We start from the raw sequence: 22,120 nt of genomic DNA on the forward strand, positions 1-22,120 counted from the left end.
CATGTTCATCCGGTTTTGTCTGGTTTATAGCTGTACTTGTGTTGTACTGTCAGTTCGTTCTAGCGACGCTGAAGAAGAGTGATGGATGTCACTCGAAACGTCCGGACGTAAATCTCCGTTTTATATTCAGTCGTATACATGTATATAGAGATTGAAAATATTCGTACTAAAGAACGAAGATACTCATGTCAAGATAACATATACTCAAGCAATTGCAACTGGACAGACTTTCGCCAGTGACTGAGCAAGCTTAGTTCACTGTGACAGGTATTTAACGAAAGGTTGTGGATGCTAACTGAAGCTTTCCAAAAATCTACAGTAGATTTGATTGAGCAACTGTCATGTAGTGTAGTTACTATTACCTGGATGTCTAACCTTCATTTACGAACAATACTAACTTCTAATAAGTCTTCCATTATCGGTATAATAAGACGCTTATGAGTGATCTTACCCTGCCTTTCTGCATAGCCTTGGACACAGCTCTGAGCGTGTTGAGGTTGAACTTCTCGAACCCGACTTGGATGAGGACAACATCAGCATTATGAATATTGACTGCCTCATTGATATCGTTAGCAATGTTCGGTTTGGATTGCTTGGAGTTTGCGACCTCAGCAACAACATACTGTGTGTGCCCAGGCGCAAAGTCCAACACCCTGGTAGAACATGGCTCATCATCGGGCAGATAACTTTTCTTAGCAACGATGTTAAGTTGCTCCGGATTGGCCAACTTTCCACCAATCACAGCGATAGTGACTTTTGTTTCAGGTTTGAGTGTGGACTTGCCAATCTTCTGCAACTTAGAATGAAGTTTGGCTGCTGTGTCTTCAGGTTCTCCAGATTTAACTTTCTGCTCGCGCTCGGAGATGTCCAGGCGGCCCTGGTTGTCTAGTTGTTCGTCTGCAGGGACTGAAGCTGCAACAAAATGACCACAAGATTCCTGTCAACGTTGGGGAATTTTCCTAAAGATATTCCCATCTCTTCACTGTCCCCACTTTCTTTACCTTAGTCAATGACTATGATGTATGTAGACACAGCATCGTGTAGTCAGAAGGAACTTGCGGTGTGATCACATTAGTAGTTGTACGATTTTAATGTTGTGCGATGTTCACCAGGTTGTGACAGAACCAACCTGCCCCGACAATGATCTAAGACAACCTTTCTGTAAAAAGACAGCTTAACTTCGACACATGTACGACTATTCCAAGAATGCTGTCAGGTTGCGATCTTATGACGATCTTGCGACGAATATGACCAGGTAATTAGTCATTAATTCTAGTCACAAATTAGACAATTGCGCACATATATTATGAAAAAAAAGAACTTCATGAAAGAATGACTAAACTTTACAGGACCAATAGTTAGAAGCATTGGGACTGATTCCGCCAGCCTTGTTTATGGAAAAGTCCCATCTATTTCCGGGACGTTCAATATCGGATCCTCGTGACTGCAGCAACGCGTCGTAAGTGGCAGATAACCTGTGTCACCCCTCGTCTCTGCTCAATATCGGACACATATTTTAGTTGTCCCATGTAAAGTAATCTATAAACCTTACGTTGATGAGAACTACCTTTGGTAAGGGGTTGATATTCAGCAGTGATTTCCTCCACAGTCTGACGGAACTGCTCATCCGGGAAGAGCTGCAGGGGGTCCAGGATGCCGTGCCCGTGGTCCTCGCTGTGGTCGCCTGGTTCCGAGGCTATCTCCCGCAGGATGTGCCGCATCACCGCGTTGTTAGACACGGCGGTACGGAGAGGTTCTCCGCCTTAACGGGAAGAAGAAAAAAAGATGTCTGCAAAGTTGCATTGCGTAGTTGCCAATGGGTTTGGTAACGTTATATGTAAATGAGATGACGTCATTGTTAGTGACGTGCATCTTCAGTCAGTCTGCCACTTGGACTCCGCCATGTTGGCTGTAAATAAATGCTGCACCGCTAGGTGTACTTTCGCGCTTCTGAGTTGTTCCATCAGTATCCTTTTTGAGGTGCGTAATTATTGGCCCTCCAGTATGAGTGATGCGGAAATCGTCGTCTGGAGCCTAAAGTCACCTATGTGCTAAAGCGACCATCCTGAGGCAGATGCCTAATTCCACAGAAAGCAGAAAACTTGTCGATGGGCGGGTGGGTGGGACGCTTCAGGCTCCAGACTTTGCCGGAGGGCCAGCACACAGAAGAATGATATATTCATGCGCGCATCTCTTATTTATAGGGGGAGTGACGTCATACTTTTCGGGCCAATCATTGTGCACCTCAAATAGTATCCTTTTTGAGGTGCGTAATTATTGGCCCTCCAGTATGAGTGATGCGGAAATCGTCGTCTTCCGCCTTTGCCATCTCTGGCTATTGAGCCCTTCCTTTTCCCTTTGAACCCCTTAACTTTGTACCTGTATCAGTATCTATAATTAGTATAGATATCTAGCTAACGTAACCGCCCTTCAGCGTAATGCATCAACGTGTCTGTGTCTGTATACATCAACGCGTTCGTATCTGGATCTATCTGGCTAATATAACATTCCTTTGGAAGAACGCTTGTCATCCGCTCCCTCTATACCTCTTTCACCACACCCTTTCTCATTATTCTCTCTCAACTCCCCATCTCTCATTTCCCCTCGCTCAACTCCCTTCTCTCGTGTAATTCCTTTCTCATCTTACTTCTCACACTGCCTCTCCCTTGTACGGTACCCACTCTCCAACAACCCAACACTCATATATAGCCCACTCTCATTTTTTGCTGCACGACAAACAAAATGGAGGAAGCAACGCAAAATTGTTATCTCAAAACCGTTCCTCTACGATCACTCGAAGGATGAACGATAAGGAGACGGCCAAGCCCAGTTCTGAATTATCCGCGTTAGAGGTAAAACAAAACTATTTTTCCCTCGCATCGCAGGACCATTTGTCTTGAGCCTCGACTGTCTCTATGCCCAACGGCCCCCAGCCTTATCCAACCTCAACCTTCAAGCATCCGCTTAACGATGCTGATCCCCAACCTTTCAGAGGACGGAGACGCTCATATTTGCCACTCCTCCTGCTTAATAAACTCGACCCACCGAAGCAACAATATGGAAAGACACCAGGCTTGCACAAGTGGAGTGCAAAACTGTTCCAAACGCCCACCGCGACCTGGAAGATGCATAATGCCCAAAAAGTATTATTCTGAGTCCGGACGACCTCTCAACAGTTCAAACACGAAATTCTTTTTCCTCAATAGAGATAGCGGTAAGCCCAAGATGGAATCAAAAGGCATAGTGTTCCACATAATAGCTTCGATGTTGGGATCCGGCGTAAAATCTGTAAGGGTACTTGTGTCGGCTGATTCAACTCAGTCAGTGAAGCGACAGCTGGAGATGATAAATCCGTCTAATACAATAGCGAAGTAACACCTTACGGTATCCAGCCTACGATTTCTTACAAGGTTTCCGACCTAGAAAAGTTCTCCCTAACTTCTTTAATACCAGTCTGAGCCACTTTAGTCTTATTACCAAAATTGTATCAACCAAAAGAGTGTTCTTATCCATGTCTAGCTTTGATGCTTCAATTATGGTACACGATCTCGGAGTGCAATACAGAGAAACGCCCCTAGGCGTCTCAAATCGAAAGCTAACAGGAGGAGCTCATGTGACCACTCCAAAGTCCCTGTCACACAAGCATATGTGGCGATAGGGAGTATACGTGCCTGGCAAAGGCGCATATCACAACATCTGATATCCTTGCGGTTCCACACTGGATGTCTTAGTCTACCAAATGCAGAGGCGCCCAAGAGCAATCATTCTCTTTGCGTCGTTTTAGTACTATGTACAACACTTCCCAGGAAAACAAACTCAGATTTTCACAACTATTGTGACCTCTATGGAAAAGATTTCTTTAACTATTTACCCGAGATGACTTCTCACTTGCAGCATTTCCTTTTCGAGCCCCTTTTCTTACATGCGACTTCAAGCTCACTTGTCGAGAACTGCAATTTGCTGAATATTGTCGCTGAAAAGTCTCGGGCTGGGACGAAAATTAAGTATAGAGCAGAGTGGACTCATTCCTCAGCCAACCGCCATCTATCACACCACAGTCATCTCTCAGTAAGACATTTGGACCCGCATGTCTCCAGTTTTAAAACACTTTTATTCAGTTATGCCAAACTGTTTACGAAATGTGAATAAAGAGACTCTTTTTACACAACCAATGCTTTATTCACACCGACGTTTCGGTGACCGTCTGTTACCTTCTTCGGGGCAATTCTGACTGGTTCACATTGTACTGCAGGACAGGTGTCGCTGCTCACAGTTCAGATGCGGTCACAAAACAAAAAGTATTTACATATGTACAGACAGCTTTGATGCACACATTTACAATGCGGTCCCAAACGTAAAGGAGTGTAATACATCCATAACACAATCAGTTGTCAATTAACGATGAATTGATGTAACGTTGTTTTTTTTTTTTTCTACTTCTTAAGAATATTGTCCCACACGTGGTTAAGGAATGTGTTTCTTGCGTACTGCCTAGAAAATTCGCACTTGCATACCTTCCAGTGTAATATGCCTTGCCCTTGGTACCTATTTAGTGCGACCGTCCTTATATATCAATGCAATTCAATGCCTTCTCGATCTCATGGCGATATGATTTCTGGCTTGCGGTCTTCAAAACCTTTTACGGCGAAGTACGAGTACGTTTTCCTTCCTAAAACATCCACCGTGAGCTCCATATTCTTCTGCGGCACTTCCTGTGCCTGCCTGGGTATTTCAATTTCGTAAACTCACGGAGGTTTTAAATTTGGTTGAGTTCAATGTGAAGACGCTGGTGCCCCCTCTCTGTGTATGAACGGAACTGAACTGAACCGAGATCAATATCTTCCCGCGACACTCGCCGGTGCCTGCCCGGGTCTTACCAACTTCGTGAGCTCTACCCGCGACACTCGTCGGTGCCTGCCCGGGTCTTACCAACTTCGTGAGCTCTACCCGCGACACTCGCCGGTGCCTGCCCGGGTCTTACCATCTTCGCGAGCTCTACCCGCGACACTCGCCGGTGCCTGCCCGGGTCTTACCATCTTCGCGAGCTCTACCCGCGACACTCGCCGGTGCCTGCCCGGGTCTTACCATCTTCGCGAGCTCTACCCGCGACACTCGCCGGTGCCTGCCCGGGCCTTACCATGGCCATCTTCGTGAGCTCTACCCGCGACACTCGCCGGTGCCTGCCCGGGCCTTACCATCTTCGTGAGCTCTACCCGCGACACTCGCCGGTGCCTGCCCGGGCCTTACCATCTTCGTGAGCTCTACCCGCGACACTCGCCGGTGCCTGCCCGGGTCTTACCATCTTCGCGAGCTCTACCCGCGACACTCGCCGGTGCCTGCCCGGGCCTTACCATGGCCATCTTCGTGAGCTCTACCCGCGACACTCGCCGGTGCCTGCCCGGGCCTTACCATCTTCGTGAGCTCTACCCGCGACACTCGCCGGTGCCTGCCCGGGCCTTACCATCTTCGTGAGCTCTACCCGCGACACTCGCCGGTGCCTGCCCGGGTCTTACCGTCTTCGTGAGCTCTACCCGCGACACTCGCCGGTGCCTGCCCGGGTCTTATAATCTTCGTGACGTGTGGCGGGTGGACAGCGCGAAGCGTTGAAGCTGTCCTTGTGCCACTCAAGTGTCCGGAAAGGCGAGGAGGAGGAGGGGCGGTCTAAGAGAGACTGCCCGGCTGTCATTCTCGCGCCACCACTTGCTGCTCCGTCTTCTGTCTTACCTGCCGAAACTTCTTACAAGAGTCGTTTCGTGTGGGGAAGAACGTCACGCGTGAACCAACACGTCCCGGTTCCTGAGAACTATGCGGAAACAAAAATACAATTATCGATACCGCTGACGAAATTACCGCAAAGTCCAATCGTAACAACATCCACACCATACGCACTCGAAATCCCCCCGCCTAGCGCTCAAAGGAGGGCAAGCCCCGATAACATGAACAGTCCTAGGCCATGCGTGCTCCCCGTACATACACGTTCAACAACCAAACGCTAAGCTTGGTAAAAATAGGCCACGCACACGACAATCACCTTACGTACGGGCAACACCCACGCAATCCAAAAAGTTAAACTTGACAAACGAAAACGTATAACAATAACATGTACGTAACAAAAACCACGCTCTAGAAACGCTGGCAGTCTGCATTACTACCTCGCCCACGAGGAGGATGGCGGCGGGTTTCAATTCCTGAAAAGAACTCCAAAAATGGTAGCCATAGTGAGTCCCGATGCCATGACAGTGCTATCCTAAGATCCTGCATAAAACCATACACACGAAATAAATATAAAGATTTAAAGAAAATGACAAGAAAATGGAGAAGCTCTAGATCTGTAATGGACCTCCTCACTGTATGGAGGCGTTCGTAGAATTCCCTGGTAGAGGATGGATGCAGATTGTGATTTCAGTCACGGCGGTACTGTGAGAGTATCCATCTTGCTTCTTTGTCCGGGGTTTCGAACCACGTGTCTGCGTATCACTAGAATATACACAAAAATCAGAAAATGACAAGAAAATGACGAAACTCTCGGTCTGTACTAGTCCTCCACACTGTATGAAGGCGTTCGTAAAATTCCCTGATATAGGATGGAAACGGATTTTTCATCCAGTCAAGGTAAACTGAGAGGGGATCCATTTTGTTTCTATGTCCAGGCTCTCAAACAACGTGTCTGCAAACCGCTAAAAACGTACAAAAATCAGAAAATGACAAGAAAATGGTGAATATCTCGGTCTGTAACTTTCCTCAATAACAGACAAAAGCCTCCCTTGCCTTCCAAGGTAGAGGATGGCAACGGATTCTATTATCCCACCACGGTGACTCAGAGGGTAGCCATGTTGCATCTCCTCGACAGCGACAGCTCTAGCATCCTGGTAACACTTTCACAAAACAAAACAAAAAACACACACAAATAGCAAACTCCTAAACAGCACCACTAATCAGCGTCGTCAAAAGGTGGCCACAGCAAAATTCAACAGAGGATGCGAGCGTATATACTGAAAACTGAAAAGAAACATTCTAAATATTAAAGGTAGCTCTCTCCCGTCGGACCTGCATACAACGTTTACAAAGCGTTCACAAAACACTCAGCAAACAGGCAACAGACAAAACGCGACAATGAAACTATGTGACAGTCAACCGGAAAAATTTGCAAAAACGTGAAGTTCTTCCGTACGGCAGAAACATGACTCTGCGAGCCCTGCAACAGGCCTAGACTACAGATATCAAACATGTCTCACCACAACACCATACCACAAAATGAACAAGTAAATGTCCAGACCGGGCTCAGATAAAATTTCCTGTGTTCAACCAAACCTTGCGTGGTACCGTGTATCTCTGATACAATACTCGGGGGAGTACGAGCTGCCGTCACGAGCTTGAGCTGCGGCACCGCATCGTGTAGTAGCGAGTCTCCCGCCGGTATTCTCGTGGCCTTTTCCCGGCAACGACGTGGCTTTTTTCCCGGCAAGTTTTCTGCGCTGGGGCGATGACGGACGCACGCTGCTGGCGTCAGACGAGCCGGAGGGCCAGCACACAGAAGAATGATATATTCATGCGCGCATCTCTTATTTATAGGGGGAGTGACGTCATACTTTTCGGGCCAATCATTGTGCACCTCAAATAGCGTCCCTTTTGACCTGAATAGCTTAGCCTCCGTTGCAGTCTTCGAACGGGGATTTTCAACGTTGTGTAGGTTCTCTTTGGCCGGGAAAGGGAATTTGCCGAGGAAGGGAGTTTGCTGTGGAAGGGAGTTTGCCGTGATAGCGAGTCTTTGCCCCGTCCGACCGACGAACCTAGTCAACGTTGAAAATCGCAAACCAACGCCGCCCCCCCCCCCCCCCCAAATAAAAACCAGCGCCCGTTCGAAGACTGCAACGGAGGCTATGAATGGCGAATGTTCTTTGATTATACTATCGATGACGAGGCACTGTAGAAATTCCGTTACTTGACGTGAAACAAGCGATGGACAGTAAAACACTTGGAAGATATGTCAATCAAATCAGCATTTTGCGCTTTATCACAGTAGACCATGAAGACCATACATACGTACGCGTATACAGACTACTAACTACGTACCCAATAACATATTGAGCAGAAATCTATGTTCTCTATGCACTGGTGTCATGGCAAGGATCTACCAAAAGCACAAAATCGTGTGTAAAGGTTCACTCTCATTGCACTTGCGTCGCGCTTGCGTCACAGCTGGGTTCGAAAGATACTCAACGAATTTCAGAGATAAAGAACGAATTTTCTTACTTTTTGTGTATTTTGTCGTCTTCTAAGTCATACTTTTACGTAAATATATTACGTTATATCTTAATTATAAAAAAATCGGAGAAAAATAACAAAATAGTGAACACAGTGAACGAACCCCGCAGTGACGCAAGCTTGACGCAAGTGCGGTGAGAGTGAAACGTTGCAGAGTGTAACATACCTACTCGCTGTGCATTTGCCAGAACGATGGCGACGATGCCAGCCACGAACGGAGCAGCAAAGGATGTTCCCTTCACCACAGAGATGGCGTTCGTCTCCCCTCCCTTCCCCGGCGTTGCCGAACGGATCTCCCCTGGTCCCAGGATGTCCAGCTCCCTCCCCACCGGAGTGAACTTGGACGGGCGGCCGCGCTGGTTGTGACTCCCCACGCAGATGACATCGCCGAAACAGGCAGGGTACTGTACCCCGAGGGTACGCCTGCGCCCGTCGCAACACGCCGCACAGACTACTGTCATGTTCTTGAGTGAAGCCCGATAGATGCACTTCCTCAGCTGTGCATTGTAGGTTGTAAACCCAAGGGGCATGCAGATCACGTCCACCTGTAGACAGTAAATTCAAGAATGCGCATGAAAGGTGTTAGTCTGTTGGTCAACACTGAAAGTTGGTAATAGCCCGGGTCACGTCGTACGATCGCTGTTTTGGATAGTCTTGTTACGTCAGTTGGTCCTGCTTGAAAATTTCATAACATCAAAATCGTACGACGACGTACGACCAATGTGACCGCGCCGTAAGGCTAACGTCAAATTTCAACCCGCGCGGGGCCCGGCCGGGCGGTTTGTGGAAACTAAAAATAGAAATGTAGACGTAATAATACACAAATGATACCCACGGCTATTCTCTTTACGTCTTGTAAAGTTTTGAGTCTTTTATATCATAGTTTTCGTTCCCGAAAGCTGTCCGGCTGGACCCGGGACTTTGGCCTTAAGCGGGTACGTCGCTGTACTGCGGCACGTTAGATGGAGTCGTCGTTCTAAATTGAATTTATGTTACCCTTGCCTTTATAATGGGAATATCATGCAAATCATACAAGTATGACTAAATTGTCCACAAAACACAAAAAGCGTAAAAAGATTCGTTTTATATCGATGCCTGTGAAGCTGGTGTGTTACACCAAATGGTGGTTATACATTATACCTCGTATACAGTGGTAGAAATTCGTTTTTTCCCCATAACAGCACACTATACATGTGCAACATTATACAGCTGTTGCCCAAAGAACACCTGACCTTCAGGGAGCCATCTTTCTTCTTGTCGATCAGCTCATTAATGGCGGCGATGACGCTCCTAACATCATTCCTGTCAATCTTACAGATGAAGAGGTCCACGAAAGGGGCCACTCCGTTACAGAACCCGTCCTCAGCCTGTCCACCCCCGTCCTCCGCATGGTACGTCCCTCCTGCGATGATGGCTGCACATTGGGTGCCGTGCCCGTCATCTGTGTCACCTAGGGATGACAAAATACATTTCGTCTGGTCATAGCGGGATGACAAAGTACATTTCGTCTGGTCATAACGGGATGACAAAATACATTTCGTCTGGTCATAGCGGGATGACAAAGTACATTTCGTCTGGTCATAACGGGATGACAAAATACATTTCGTCTGGTCATAACGGGATGACAAAGTACATTTTGTCTGGTCATAACGGGATGACAAAATACATTCCGTCTGCTCATAACAGGATGACAAAATACATTTCGTCTGGTCATAACGGGATGACAAAGTAGACTTCGTCTGGTCATAACGGGATGACAAATACATTTCGTCTGGTCATAACGGGATGACAAAATACATTTCGTCTGGTCATAACGGGATGACAAAATACATTTCGTCTGGTCATAACGGGATGACAAAATACATTTCGTCTGGTCATAACGGGATGACAAAATACATTTCGTCTGGTCATAACGGGATGACAAAATACATTTCGTCTGGTCATAACGGGATGACAAAGTAGACTTCGTCTGGTCATAACGGGATGACAAAATACATTTCGTCTGGTCATAACGGGATGACAAAATACATTTCGTCTGGTCATAACGGGATGACAAAATACATTTCGTCTGGTCATAACGGGATGACAAAATACATTTCGTCTGGTCATAAAGGGATGACAAAATACATTTCGTCTGGTCATAACGGGATGACAAAATACATTTCGTCTGGTCATAACGGGATGACAAACTACATTTCGTCTGGTCATAACGAGATGACAAAATACATTTCGTCTGGTCATAACGGGATGACAAAATACATTTCGTCTGGTCATAACGGGATGACAAAATACATTTCGTCTGGTCATAACGGGATGACAAAATACATTTCGTCTGGTCATAACGGGATGACAAAGTACATTTCGTCTGGTCATAACGGGATGACAAAATACATTTCGTCTGGTCATAACGGGATGACAAAATACATTTCGTCTGGTCATAACGGGATGACAAAGTACATTTCGTTTGGTCATAGATTTGGTCCAAACCTCCCGATGACATAAGTATGACCTTTTCGGGCATCTCACTGAAGTTGCGACATGTTGGCGGCACCGATGCGGATGACCGATTTGATGCAAAACGAATTTCATCGATAAAAACCGAATCTTTTGACTCTTTGCGACTTTTGAGTCATACTTCTACGTTTTGCGATCATTATGTTTACGTTATGTGCGATATTACGATTAAGTCAAACCCCGTAATAGTTACGTAGATTTAGTACCCTATTCTGTACCGTATGTACACTCATCCACTTTTAATGTATCTGTATGTTAGAATTTACTTCATCTACATGTATTTAGACCACAATCATTCATTTCATGTATCTAGTCTTTCGTCACTTGCAATTAGCCTCATGGGCATGAATTTGCAATAAAACATTATTATTATAAAGTAATGGGTAACACAACACAAAAATTAGTGTTCACAGCACCTACCCCCTACCCACGTGCCAAATATCATGATGGGTCCAAAAACTATACCTCCATTCGTCATGGAGGTAACTACACCAGGTAAAGTGTACATTACCACCTACTCCTAGTGGTGCGCATGCGTACCTTAAGCCCGGACTTGGACCTAAAACTGTTTAGGACCAAGTAAAAAAACAAACCTAAATGTCCGGAGCCAAGTCCGGACTTGCAAACAGCAATCTGTGACTTGTATTCCCTTTTTTGTTCTAAACCATCTGAAACCTTCCATACAGTGAAATTTGCTCCGGAAAAAGACAAAAAAACAGTTCGTGTTTACACTGGCTGTCTATCATTTTCATGTATTTTTCACATTGCATTTCAATTCATGCTAACATGCAATTTTATATTTTGTCCGGACCTGAACCTGAACTGCTGGACCTGAATCCGGACCTGAACCTGAATATGAGTTTAGGTACGCACCACTAACTGCTCCACTGCAATATATCCACTTTATTGTTCCCATTCCGATTGATTGTGTTTAAAGTACAACAATTCAAGTCATGAACGCGCTGTAAAAACAAAGTTCTAGTACGCACCTATGTCTAAGGAATCCCCCTCACGTGTGAAGTTCTTCCCCCGAATCTCGGGAAGGTGCCTGAATGAATGAATGAAGATTTTTATTGTACCTTTCTGCTACTCTCCTAGAAGACGTTAGGCTCCTGATTTTTAAAACGTATTTTAGTCGTTTTTATCGGGCTTTCTATTAGGCCACAGCAAGTATATTTTATGGATGACATCAGCGCGCGCATTAATTTTCGCCTGATTTCAGAAAAAAAAACAAGATTTTTTTTCTTCTGCAGGGATGGTCAACATGACGATAAAGTACCAAAATCAGCAAATATATTGTGTTGTAGCGCAATGATTGTACTTGTGGAAGTGGCACTTGCGAGGTACCAGGACTGTAGTTGTAAAATGAAACTTATTGGATAGTTGTAAAAGAGGACACCAATATGGATGGCATGAGTGTGGTTACCAACTTTGTCGGTGATGCCAGTCTACCACACTAGTGTCACTTTTACCACACCAGTACATGTCTTAAATACAGGAATGAATGCCTTGTTGGCTCTGATACCATATTTTGTCCCTTTAATTCTTTTTACAAGAGTCATCACAACTTTATGGTACCTATTTTTGAAAATGTAGCCATCTTGTTTTTTTCACCTATCTTTTTTTTCGCCCTATCGCACTATTTTTGCAGTCTGCAGAGGATGTCATCCATAAAATTTACTTGCTGTAGCCTTACGTATTGTATCTTGTATTGTTGGCAGGGGGACTTCAAGAAACAATACAAAATAGAAAGCACAATAAAAATGATTAAAAAAATGTAAAAAAAAACACAGCCGGAGCCTAAACTCTGCTTGGAGAGTACATTTCTGCCACCCTGGGCTAAGTACAGGTCACACGGTAACAATCATATACATATCTAAGTACAAATATTATAAGCGTTTAATCTACTCCAGTACATTCGACTTCTTCTCGCTTGTTGGTAATTGGATAAATGAATGTAGTGAGTTGTATGATTAGTTAGGATTGGTTTATCGAAGGCTGTAAGGAATATGAATATCTCTTTACCTGAACGCGGCATGTTCCCTCATAATGCCGGAGTCCAGGACGGCCACCGTTACCGGGTAGTTTTCCCGCCATGAGTGGAAGTCCTTCATTTCCGTCACCCCCAGGCAACTCCAGAACTCATCGATATGGAGGAAGCTGTAGTCACCCCCCTGCCAGTCCATACTTCCTGTAACCTCGGGCCTTAGTTTGGTCTACGAGAAAAGACAACAATATATCGAGCGGTCCTACGGAAAACAGAGAGCATACAAACACGTAAGAACTAAGAAAAAGTGTGCGTGTATGTGTGTGTGTGTGTGTGTGTGTGTGTGTGTGTGTGTGTGTGTATTTGCGCGCGCGTGCTTATTTGTAAACACGTGTGTGTGTGTATGTGCATGAGAGTTTTGTAGTATGAAAGTGTGTGTGCGTACCACGTTGGTCAAATTTTGCCCCCAAATTTCCAGACTTCTATTTGGGGTTTTAGAAGACGAATCAAATGTCTAGACACTAGCTATAAGTTTTTTCGATGCAAGATGGATACTTCTTTGTTTGTTCTTGTGTTGACTTGATGAGATCTAAAAGTAGTTATCTATTTGTTGGTATAGTATTGCATTTTCTAAAATCGCTCGTAATCTAACCATCTTTTTAACTTCTAAATTTAGATGAAAGATCCTGCAAAGTTTCAGCTTACAAAACTTTCCTCCATAACATTATGTCAAAAATGAAAACACGTCATTAAGAAATTCATAAATTATAACGAAGTTGACAACTAGTCTAGACAATTGGCCTTCATTATGATATTGCCATAAATTAGATGACTTTTGTAAGATTCTGGATTAAAGAATTACGAGAATGCATTTCTACCTTATATCAAGCTTGTATGATGACAGGGGGAAAATACTACTCGTGTTTCGTTTATTTTTCAACTTGAATCATTTGTGTAATGTTTGCAATGTTTCTGGTTTGTTGTTACACTGTACGCTGAGTCAGACATGTGTTAGATCAAAGTTCATGGAGAAAATAACCTTTTTAAACACCCCAAAGGAAAAATATCAGACCAATCTGTCACATGATTGACAACTGACCCATTTTATCACATGTATATTAAGGTGCACGTGGCTCTTATGACATGCATCGAGAAACATCAGACCACCTTTTGTATCTGTCATCACGATGACGGAAGGTGAGGCATTGCTCGTGCTACTTTTGGTCTCGAATCGTCTGTACTTTGTGGTTGAAGCACTGACACCGTCACGGTGCACAGTCTGCTGTTATGCATTCAAGCATGAAGTTGATGAACCTTTGGGAATTATTCGCTGTTTTTGTCCAAATGAAGAAGATGGGACGGGTCCACCCTGCAGTTGGATCGGGCACGGAGGGACGTACAGCTTCCCTATGTGTCTCGACTCCCTACCGACCTGTCTGCACAACATACCGACTGATCATGATGATGACAGAAATGATCTATCAATCTCCATCAGGAATCTCTGGTCTTCTACAATACTGGAAGGGTCTTTCTCGAACTACTCCAACGTTTATCTCCTTCAGATCCATGGCTCAAACGTTTCCACAATCCAGCCAGGGGCCTTCCGAGGCCTCTCATCTGCAACAGGTCTCCACCTTGATGATAACCGCATCTCCTGTCTAGGTATGTTAAGATCAATTTTGACGCCGTGCGAGTTGTAAAAATGTTGATCTGTAGCAACTGTGGTAAATTAAATGTCGTCGCTATCAAAAATCCTTTTTTTTTTGCTGACAGAAATTTCGTTAAATTTGGCATAGTCTACCAGCAAAGTTTGTCCCTCAAAATGCAGAAAAAGGTGTTTCAGAGGGTCCAGATTTCCCCGATCTACCTTGCGAAAAATCGTGAAAATAACTTAAGCTAAAACCAAGTGATTTTCTGCTAGAAAGCTATCAACTTATAAGCTTAGACTGCCAGTAACATTTTCCCCTAAAATGCAGGAAAGTGTTTTAGAGAGTCAAGATTTAAACATTTTCCCCAGGATCCCCTAAAGAATATCGCGACTCCGGTGCGACGCGTTGTTTGACAAAAGCCCCCCCCCCCCGCTCCTCATAAGAAATTTGCTACCGCCGCCTCTGTTATGCGATTCCATGTTAGCACGAGGTTTACGAAGACTATACATGTAACATTGGTATAAATCTATTGGTATATATAATGCGTGCAGTAGTACTTTCTATTTTGGAAACGGAATAGTTCACAGACGGCAAAGGGATAAACTTTGAGTGACCGTATGTTAAGGTGGGCTCCCACTGCACTCGCGTCGCGCTTGCGTCGCTTCGGGGTTCGACAACGCAAACGTAACCCCACGGAACCTAGAGGTGACGTGAGCGAACCTAGAGGTGACACAAGCAAACCTAGAGGTGACACAAGCAAGCGCGACGATTTTTTGAAAGTTAAAAAATAACGCAAGTGGCAAGATGCCCCAACAGTGACCCACGAGTGTCCCAAGAGTGACACAACAGTGACACAACAGTGACGCCAACATGCCTTCAACAGTTTTAAGGTTATATTTTGCCTATTTTGCACAAAGTATCAAAAGTCAACGTCCTTTTGTTACTGAAAAGCTGTTTTGGATGCATTTTGGATATCATTTTACAGAGGTTTTTGATTCAGTTACAACAGTGAGATTTCCACAAAACTTAACTTGTATCCGTATTCATACTAACGTAAAAATACCTTTTGTTTTATTTGATGGGAAGTAGGCCAGAATTTTATACTTGTAAACACCAAATTAGTAACTGGTTTATTGATTCATAAATCTACAAAATGTGGAGAAAAAGATTATCGTACAACGTTGAAAAGGAAATGTTGGATGCTAACGTTTACTTTTGAGTTTGAGTTTGCATTACAAGCAATGTAATCATCCCTGGTAGCCTGCCACCGATAGAACACCACTTGCAGGCATTTGAAACCATAAGCCGTGCTTTATCCTACTTTTTTTTCAAGTATGATAGACTTAGACATACTCAGCGTCGCAAAAAAAAACTTTTTCACTTGTGCAATTTTTAAGTTGATCAATAGAGTCCATTCCAAGTCACCATGAGGGTTTTTAGGTGATATTTGTAATAAGCCTGAATCATTTTGAATAAAAGAATATCTAAACCACAGTAATTGATTTTTTTCTTAAGAAAATTGACTAAGAAACTATTTGAATTTCTTTGAATATTTTAGAAACATTTTGAAAGTATCAAATCTGGTATATGGTTCGTGCCCGTTCATTTGGGTCACTTCGTTTACTGTAAAAGTCTTTCAAGGTTATCGTATAACATATGTAACATATTGTTCATCATCACAATGGAAATCATTTCATCATAAATCTCATTTTGAGGCACTTTCATCATTTTACAGTGATTTTTCATAAATTGACAATGCTGCGATTTCCGATAACCTGTTCATTTAGTCTAGAAACGCAACAGTGACGCATGTCAGTGGGAGCGCAACAGAACATCGGCGAAAATAACACAACAGTGACACAGTGAACGAATCCCGAAGCGACGCAAGCGTGACGCAAGTGCAGTGGGAGCCCACCTTTACGATCTTTGCTTGCGTGATCTTGCGTAATGTTACCAGTGGGGTGGATATTTTTTCACGTAAATCGGAGAAGTGATATCAGACAAGGTTTACAAGTATTCTCATCGATGCAGCGAGTGTACGTAATTAAGTGGCTATATGTTTGTGCACAATTTTTGTCATCAAAATGAAAAGTAAGCCGTCCATGGGAGACGCCGATTGTAGTAGATTTGCCCCAGCGGGACTCCATTGTTACATTGTTGACGCGCTCGTCTTGACATCTCAATGGCCGTTCAAACAACACTACTGCTATTGTTATCGCTATAATAAGTTATATTATATCATATTATTATATTTAATGGTTTTATTTAGCGAGAAAGAGTTACTCTCCAAGCAGAGGTTGAGTCATATGATGATTAACCATCCTAGGCGCCGGAACATAATCAATTTGAAACCTTCAGGGCGTTTTGTACAGCGTCCTCTAATTAAATCCACACCCCGGCTCCCAGGGCATAGCGGGGGCGTTAATTGGCGTGTGTGTTTCCTGTTAGCAAGGAGGTTGGCGCCGTTTGTGTCCTGGCAAAGAGAACGTCTTTTCCGCGCAAAGCATGCTGGGGAAAGCGATATAACCCTGGAAGGAGATTTCTGGTGCGGACGTAGTCTCCAAGCAGACCCAACGGTGCCTTAGAGATAGTATCAAAGCTGGCAAAGGAGTATAGCCGGCCAAAGGGAGATAGCCGGCTAAGGGAGTCAAACGGGCATCGGAGCCGCACCCTGGTGCCGCTACCAAGTCCCTGGCCAGCTTTTATACTATTTCTAAGGCACCGTTGGGTCTGCTTGGAGACTAGCGTGGGCGGAGAAGGCCAAAACCGTGTACTTCTCACTACGTCCAAACGCGCTCCCGTGCCCCCTTCCAATTCCATGACATAACAACCCCGGCTCTCGGAGAAGTAGAAGGATAATCTTAACCCCCTCACCGCGCCACCAGATTAGGTTCATTCTATAGCTGCCTTCCTTATAACGGACCATCATTGTGGCGACATTTTACTCCCTAAAATAGTAAACTTGCGTCTTGTTTAGGGGCCTCACAATATGGGGACTGTGATAACGTAATACTAGTGGCGCGCGGACACGAATACAATTTTCTAAGGTAATTGAGACAAACACATAAGAAAAACAAATTAACAGCTGTGAATTTCATATAGTTTATTTGTTCAGCTGATGTTTAACGTCATTGATTTAAAGCCCACGATCTTAACCTATGGCTTCTTCACGGCGCTGGGTACGAGCGTGAATAGGGCCTAAGCCTAACACAGATTTTGAAAGGATATTCCCGCCCCAATGCGTTTTGAGGCAGAGGTAAGAGGAGCACCCGTGTAATTTTTTGGACTACTACTATATCTACGCGACTCAACCTCTGCTTGGGAGTAAGAGACTCAGAGAGACTATGGAAAAGATAGGAAAGGCTTTTAAGGCAAGTAAAAATTGAGGGGTAGGGCCATCGAAGAATCTTTTTTGCACCGGAGGGAGGGCCATCGAAAAAAATTATTTGAACCGGTTGAAGGGCCATGGAAAAATATACCAGACCTAATATGCACTAGCCCTTAAGTAACGTCAAGTCCCTACTTTCAGTCTAAAACAATGCCTTTTATTCAGAACATTAGTAACAAATCAAAGGACGGGATTCATTGTACGAGGGTGAGTCAGAAAGTAATGCAAGTGGTTTCATAACAGAGTCGTTCTTTGATGGAATGAGTTGAAATTTGGCACAAAGGTTAAGACATATCTCCTTTTGAGGTTGAAATATCTAAATTTGTTGCTCATTATTCTATGAGTGACTGAGCTGCTTTCAAGGTGACCACACCCTTGGTATCCCGTCAGAAGAAAAGTGAGGTCAAATTAACGTACAATTAAGAATTTCCCTAAACCAATTTTCGCTATTGTAGGAGACAGAGCCTGCACATGTAATAAGCTGCATTTTTCTATAAGCCACATGCTTAATTTCAACTCTGAAATCCGAGCAGTTTTTCTTTTTTCGTTGCTGGTATAGAGTGAGGTATAAGCGGTCGTCAGGGTCATGAGATCTGTGGTGTTTTGATTAAAACTGCCTGTAGCCTTCTTTCCCATCAACAAAGAGAAATAAAACTTAGCACACTTTTGGGACTTTAAACAGTTAATAACTGTGTAAAGTTTCGTTTCTTTTGATTAATGAAAAAGTAGTCTTTTTACCAGGGCTTTAGCCAGCGTCCGTTTTTCCGTCAATTGACGGAAATTTACTGTGTCTGACGGAAAAATTCTAAAACCAATCCGTCAACCTTGACGGACAAAAATCCTAGGTGGAAGCTACAGGCGGCTTGGGGACGCTGTCCACGGCTGTAAAAGCCACACACTGTTTGTTTTGCTATTGTTATGATTGTTGACAATGTGTGTCGGCGCTCTTTCGCATACGAAAACCGGTTTTTCAAGGTCTCAATGGCAACATTTACTACTTTGTAGTGTCATAGGAAAAATTAATTTTCGCGATTTTCACCACGATTGGAATTGGCTGACGGAAAAAAAATTCGAGCTGGCTAAAGCCCTGCTTTTTACCAACAACTCACGAATTCGCGTATAAATCCAAAAGCTCTATAACACAACTTATCACATCCTAGCAGCTGTAAATAAAGAACCATTATGAGTTTAGAGATGAAAATTGGCAAGCAGCCTATAGAGACATTTGGTATTATACATGTATAATTTCCACCTTCTACAGTGATTTTCAGTGGGTCATATTTAGAGGAATTGATAGCCTGACAAGCTACCAAGGGTGTGTTCATCTTGAAATCAACTCAGTTGCTCAAAAAAATGATAAAGACCAAATCTAAAACATTCAATCTCAAGAAGACATATATCTCTACTTTTGTGCCAAATTTCAACTCAATTGATTAAAAATCGAGTCTGTTATGAAAATACTTGCATTACTTTCTGACTCACCCTCGTATAAAATGTGCCATTTAAGTCCTCAGGCTGTTTTTTTGTGTGTTATTCAAGCCAGATATCTTCACCCCAGACCTTTTGAAAAAATATTATTTATTCTTTTTTCGACATGTCGGTCCAACTTTTTTCTGAAAAAAAAAAGAGAAGCAACATATACATTTTTTGTAGATTTATCAATTGCATGGTTCTCCTTTGTTTATCTCCAGAACCCGGTGCATTCCTTGGACTTGAAAGTCTCCTTCAACTGTCCCTCGAAAAGAATGCAATCTCCTCCATTTCCAAGCATGTATTCAGGCACCTACGTCTCCTTACCTCCCTGTCACTATCCCACAACAACCTGCGGTCTGTGCCTGTAGATGCGCTCCTCCAACCCACAGCACTACGATTGGCAAACCTACAAGAAAACCGAATCACTACAATAAATGACAAAGTCTTGTTGCTGAACCAAACCCACCACTTACGCCTTGAGATAGAAAATAACGAGCTGAACTGTAACAAGAATCTGGAATGGTTCATCTGCAGCCTACCGGACCTGGGCTTTATTTCCAACCCCGAATCATTGAAGTGCGCATCACCAGCCGAACTGAGAGGTACTCTCCTCAGCACCTTGAGGAGTGATGTAGACCGAAGCAACATAAACATGTCACGTCAAAGGATCGGGTCTGTTGAAAGTTGTGATGACATGTACCTCACAACAGGCACTACAAGCATTGTCTCAGCAATTAGTTCATCAGTCAACACGCTCACTTACAATGAGGCGGTCCCAACCGAGGACTACACAGAGGCACCGTACACAAGCAACGTATCAGTCTCTGTGAAAACAACAGAGATGGACTATGTAGTTATCCTTCCAGGAGACAGAATCAGGAAGATTGACAACGACAGGACACATCTATATTATCTGTTTGCCATGACCACTGCTGTCGTCATACCGCTCCTCTTTGTGTTCGCATCCGTGGCTATCCTCTCACTCTACAACTGCTGTGATGCCGAAGGTTTGGCCCAACGAAATGTAGCGAATGGGGACTCCTGTCAGAATATTGAACCGTACGCGGTTTGCACTTACGCTGAGTTACAGGCATCTGACAGAATATCAGCTACAGACGGACGACCGAACCCAACTCATGATCAGACATTAGAAGACAGCAGTATCGTTCAGCCATATGCCGTGACTTACATGGATGTTTCAGGGAAAGGGAAAAATGGCAAGCTTCCTCCATATGCAACAACAACATTACCTCCTGACCAGGCATCAGAAAACGATGATATTCAGCCATACGCCGTGACCTACATGGATGTTTCGGGTAAAGGGAAGAATGGCAATCTTCCGCCATATGCAACAACAACATTAGCTCCTGACCAGACATCAGAAGAAAACGATGAAGACCCAGGGCCACAGCTTCAGCCGTATTCACTGACCCACTATGAAAAACCAGGGCCACAGCTTCAGTCGTATTCAGTGACTTACGATGAAGACCCAGGGCCACAGCTTCAGCCGTATGCAGTGACCCACGATGAAGACCCAGGGCCACAGCTTCAGCCTTATTCAGTGACCCACGATGAAGACCCAGGGCCACAGCTTCAGCCGTATGCAGTGACCCACGATGAAGACCCAGGACCACAGCTTCAGCCGTATGCAGTGACCCACGATGAAGACCCAACACCACAGCTTCAGCCGTATGCAGTCACCCACGATGAAGACCCAGGGCCACAGCTTCAGCCGTATGCAGTGACCCACGATGAAGACCCAACACCACAGCTTCAGCCGTATGCAGTGACCCACGATGAAGACCCAGGGCCACAGCTTCAGCTGTATGCAGTGACCCACGATGAAGACCCAACACCACAGCTTCAGCCGTATTCAGTGACCCACGATGAAGACCCAGGGCCACAATTTCAGTCGTATTCAGTGACCCACGATGAAGACCCAGGGCCACAGCTTCAGCCATATGCAGTGACCCACGATGAAGACCCAGGGCCACAGCTTCAGCCGTATGCAGTGACCCACGATGAATACCCAACACCACAGCTTCAGCCGTATGCAGTCACCCACGATGAAGACCCAACACCACAGCTTCAGCCGTATGCAGTGACCCACGATGAAGACCCAGGGCCACAGCTTCAGTCGTATTCAGTGACCCACGATGAAGACCCAGGGCCACAGCTTCAGTCGTATGCAGTGACCCACGATGAAGACCCAACACCACAGCTTCAGCCGTATGCAGTGACCCACGATGAAGACCCAGGGCCACAGCTTCAGCCGTATGCAGTGACCCACGATGAAGACCCAGGACCACAGCTTCAGCCTTATTCAGTGACCCACGATGAAGACCCAGGGCCACAGCTTCAGCCGTATGCAGTGACCCACGATGAAGACCCAACACCACAGCTTCAGTCGTATGCAGTGACCCACGATGAAGATCCAGGACCACAGCTTCAGCCGTATGCAGTGACCCACGATGAAGACCCAGGGCCACAGCTTCAGCCGTATTCAGTGACCCACGATGAAGACCCAGGACCACAGCTTCAGCCGTATTCAGTGACCCACGATGAAGACCCAGGGCCACAGCTTCAGCCGTATTCAGTGACCCACGATGAAGACCCAGGGCCACAGCTTCAGCCGTATTCAGTGACCCACGATGAAGACCCAGGACCACAGCTTCAGCCGTATTCAGTGACCCACGATGAAGACCCAGAGCCACAGCTTCAGCCTTCTGCGGTGACTCAGTATGAAGACCCAGGACCACATCCCCAGCCTTCTGTACCGATCATGATGAGTGACGGTGAGTGAATGAGTACCGAACAATGTTGGGACTTGGGGCCAGACACATG

General features: G+C 44.8%; 2 protein-coding genes across 2 annotated transcripts in view; both read right to left on the bottom strand.

Moving 5' to 3' along the window:
* Positions 1 to 1,758, bottom strand: part of LOC118403497 — a 2,313-nt gene extending 555 nt beyond the window's left edge. The window contains exons 1-2 of the mRNA XM_035802221.1: positions 1,568 to 1,758; positions 452 to 912 (exon numbers count right to left, since the gene is read on the bottom strand). Coding sequence (XP_035658114.1) covers positions 452 to 912; positions 1,568 to 1,721 — 615 coding nt within the window. The 5' untranslated portion in view covers positions 1,722 to 1,758. The remainder of the gene's footprint in view (positions 1 to 451; positions 913 to 1,567) is intronic.
* Positions 1,759 to 6,406: 4,648 nt separating this feature from the next.
* LOC118403498 (major intracellular serine protease-like) overlaps positions 6,407 to 22,120 on the bottom strand; it is a 23,639-nt gene continuing 7,925 nt past the window's right edge. Inside the window, exons 2-7 of the mRNA XM_035802222.1 lie at positions 12,805 to 12,995; positions 11,769 to 11,827; positions 9,498 to 9,715; positions 8,436 to 8,810; positions 6,809 to 6,875; positions 6,407 to 6,477 (exon numbers count right to left, since the gene is read on the bottom strand). Coding sequence (XP_035658115.1) covers positions 6,407 to 6,477; positions 6,809 to 6,875; positions 8,436 to 8,810; positions 9,498 to 9,715; positions 11,769 to 11,827; positions 12,805 to 12,995 — 981 coding nt within the window. The remainder of the gene's footprint in view (positions 6,478 to 6,808; positions 6,876 to 8,435; positions 8,811 to 9,497; positions 9,716 to 11,768; positions 11,828 to 12,804; positions 12,996 to 22,120) is intronic.

The sequence above is a fragment of the Branchiostoma floridae genome, chromosome 16, assembly GCF_000003815.2.
Source record: "Branchiostoma floridae strain S238N-H82 chromosome 16, Bfl_VNyyK, whole genome shotgun sequence".
In the NCBI taxonomy this organism is placed as follows: Eukaryota; Metazoa; Chordata; class Leptocardii; order Amphioxiformes; family Branchiostomatidae; genus Branchiostoma; species Branchiostoma floridae.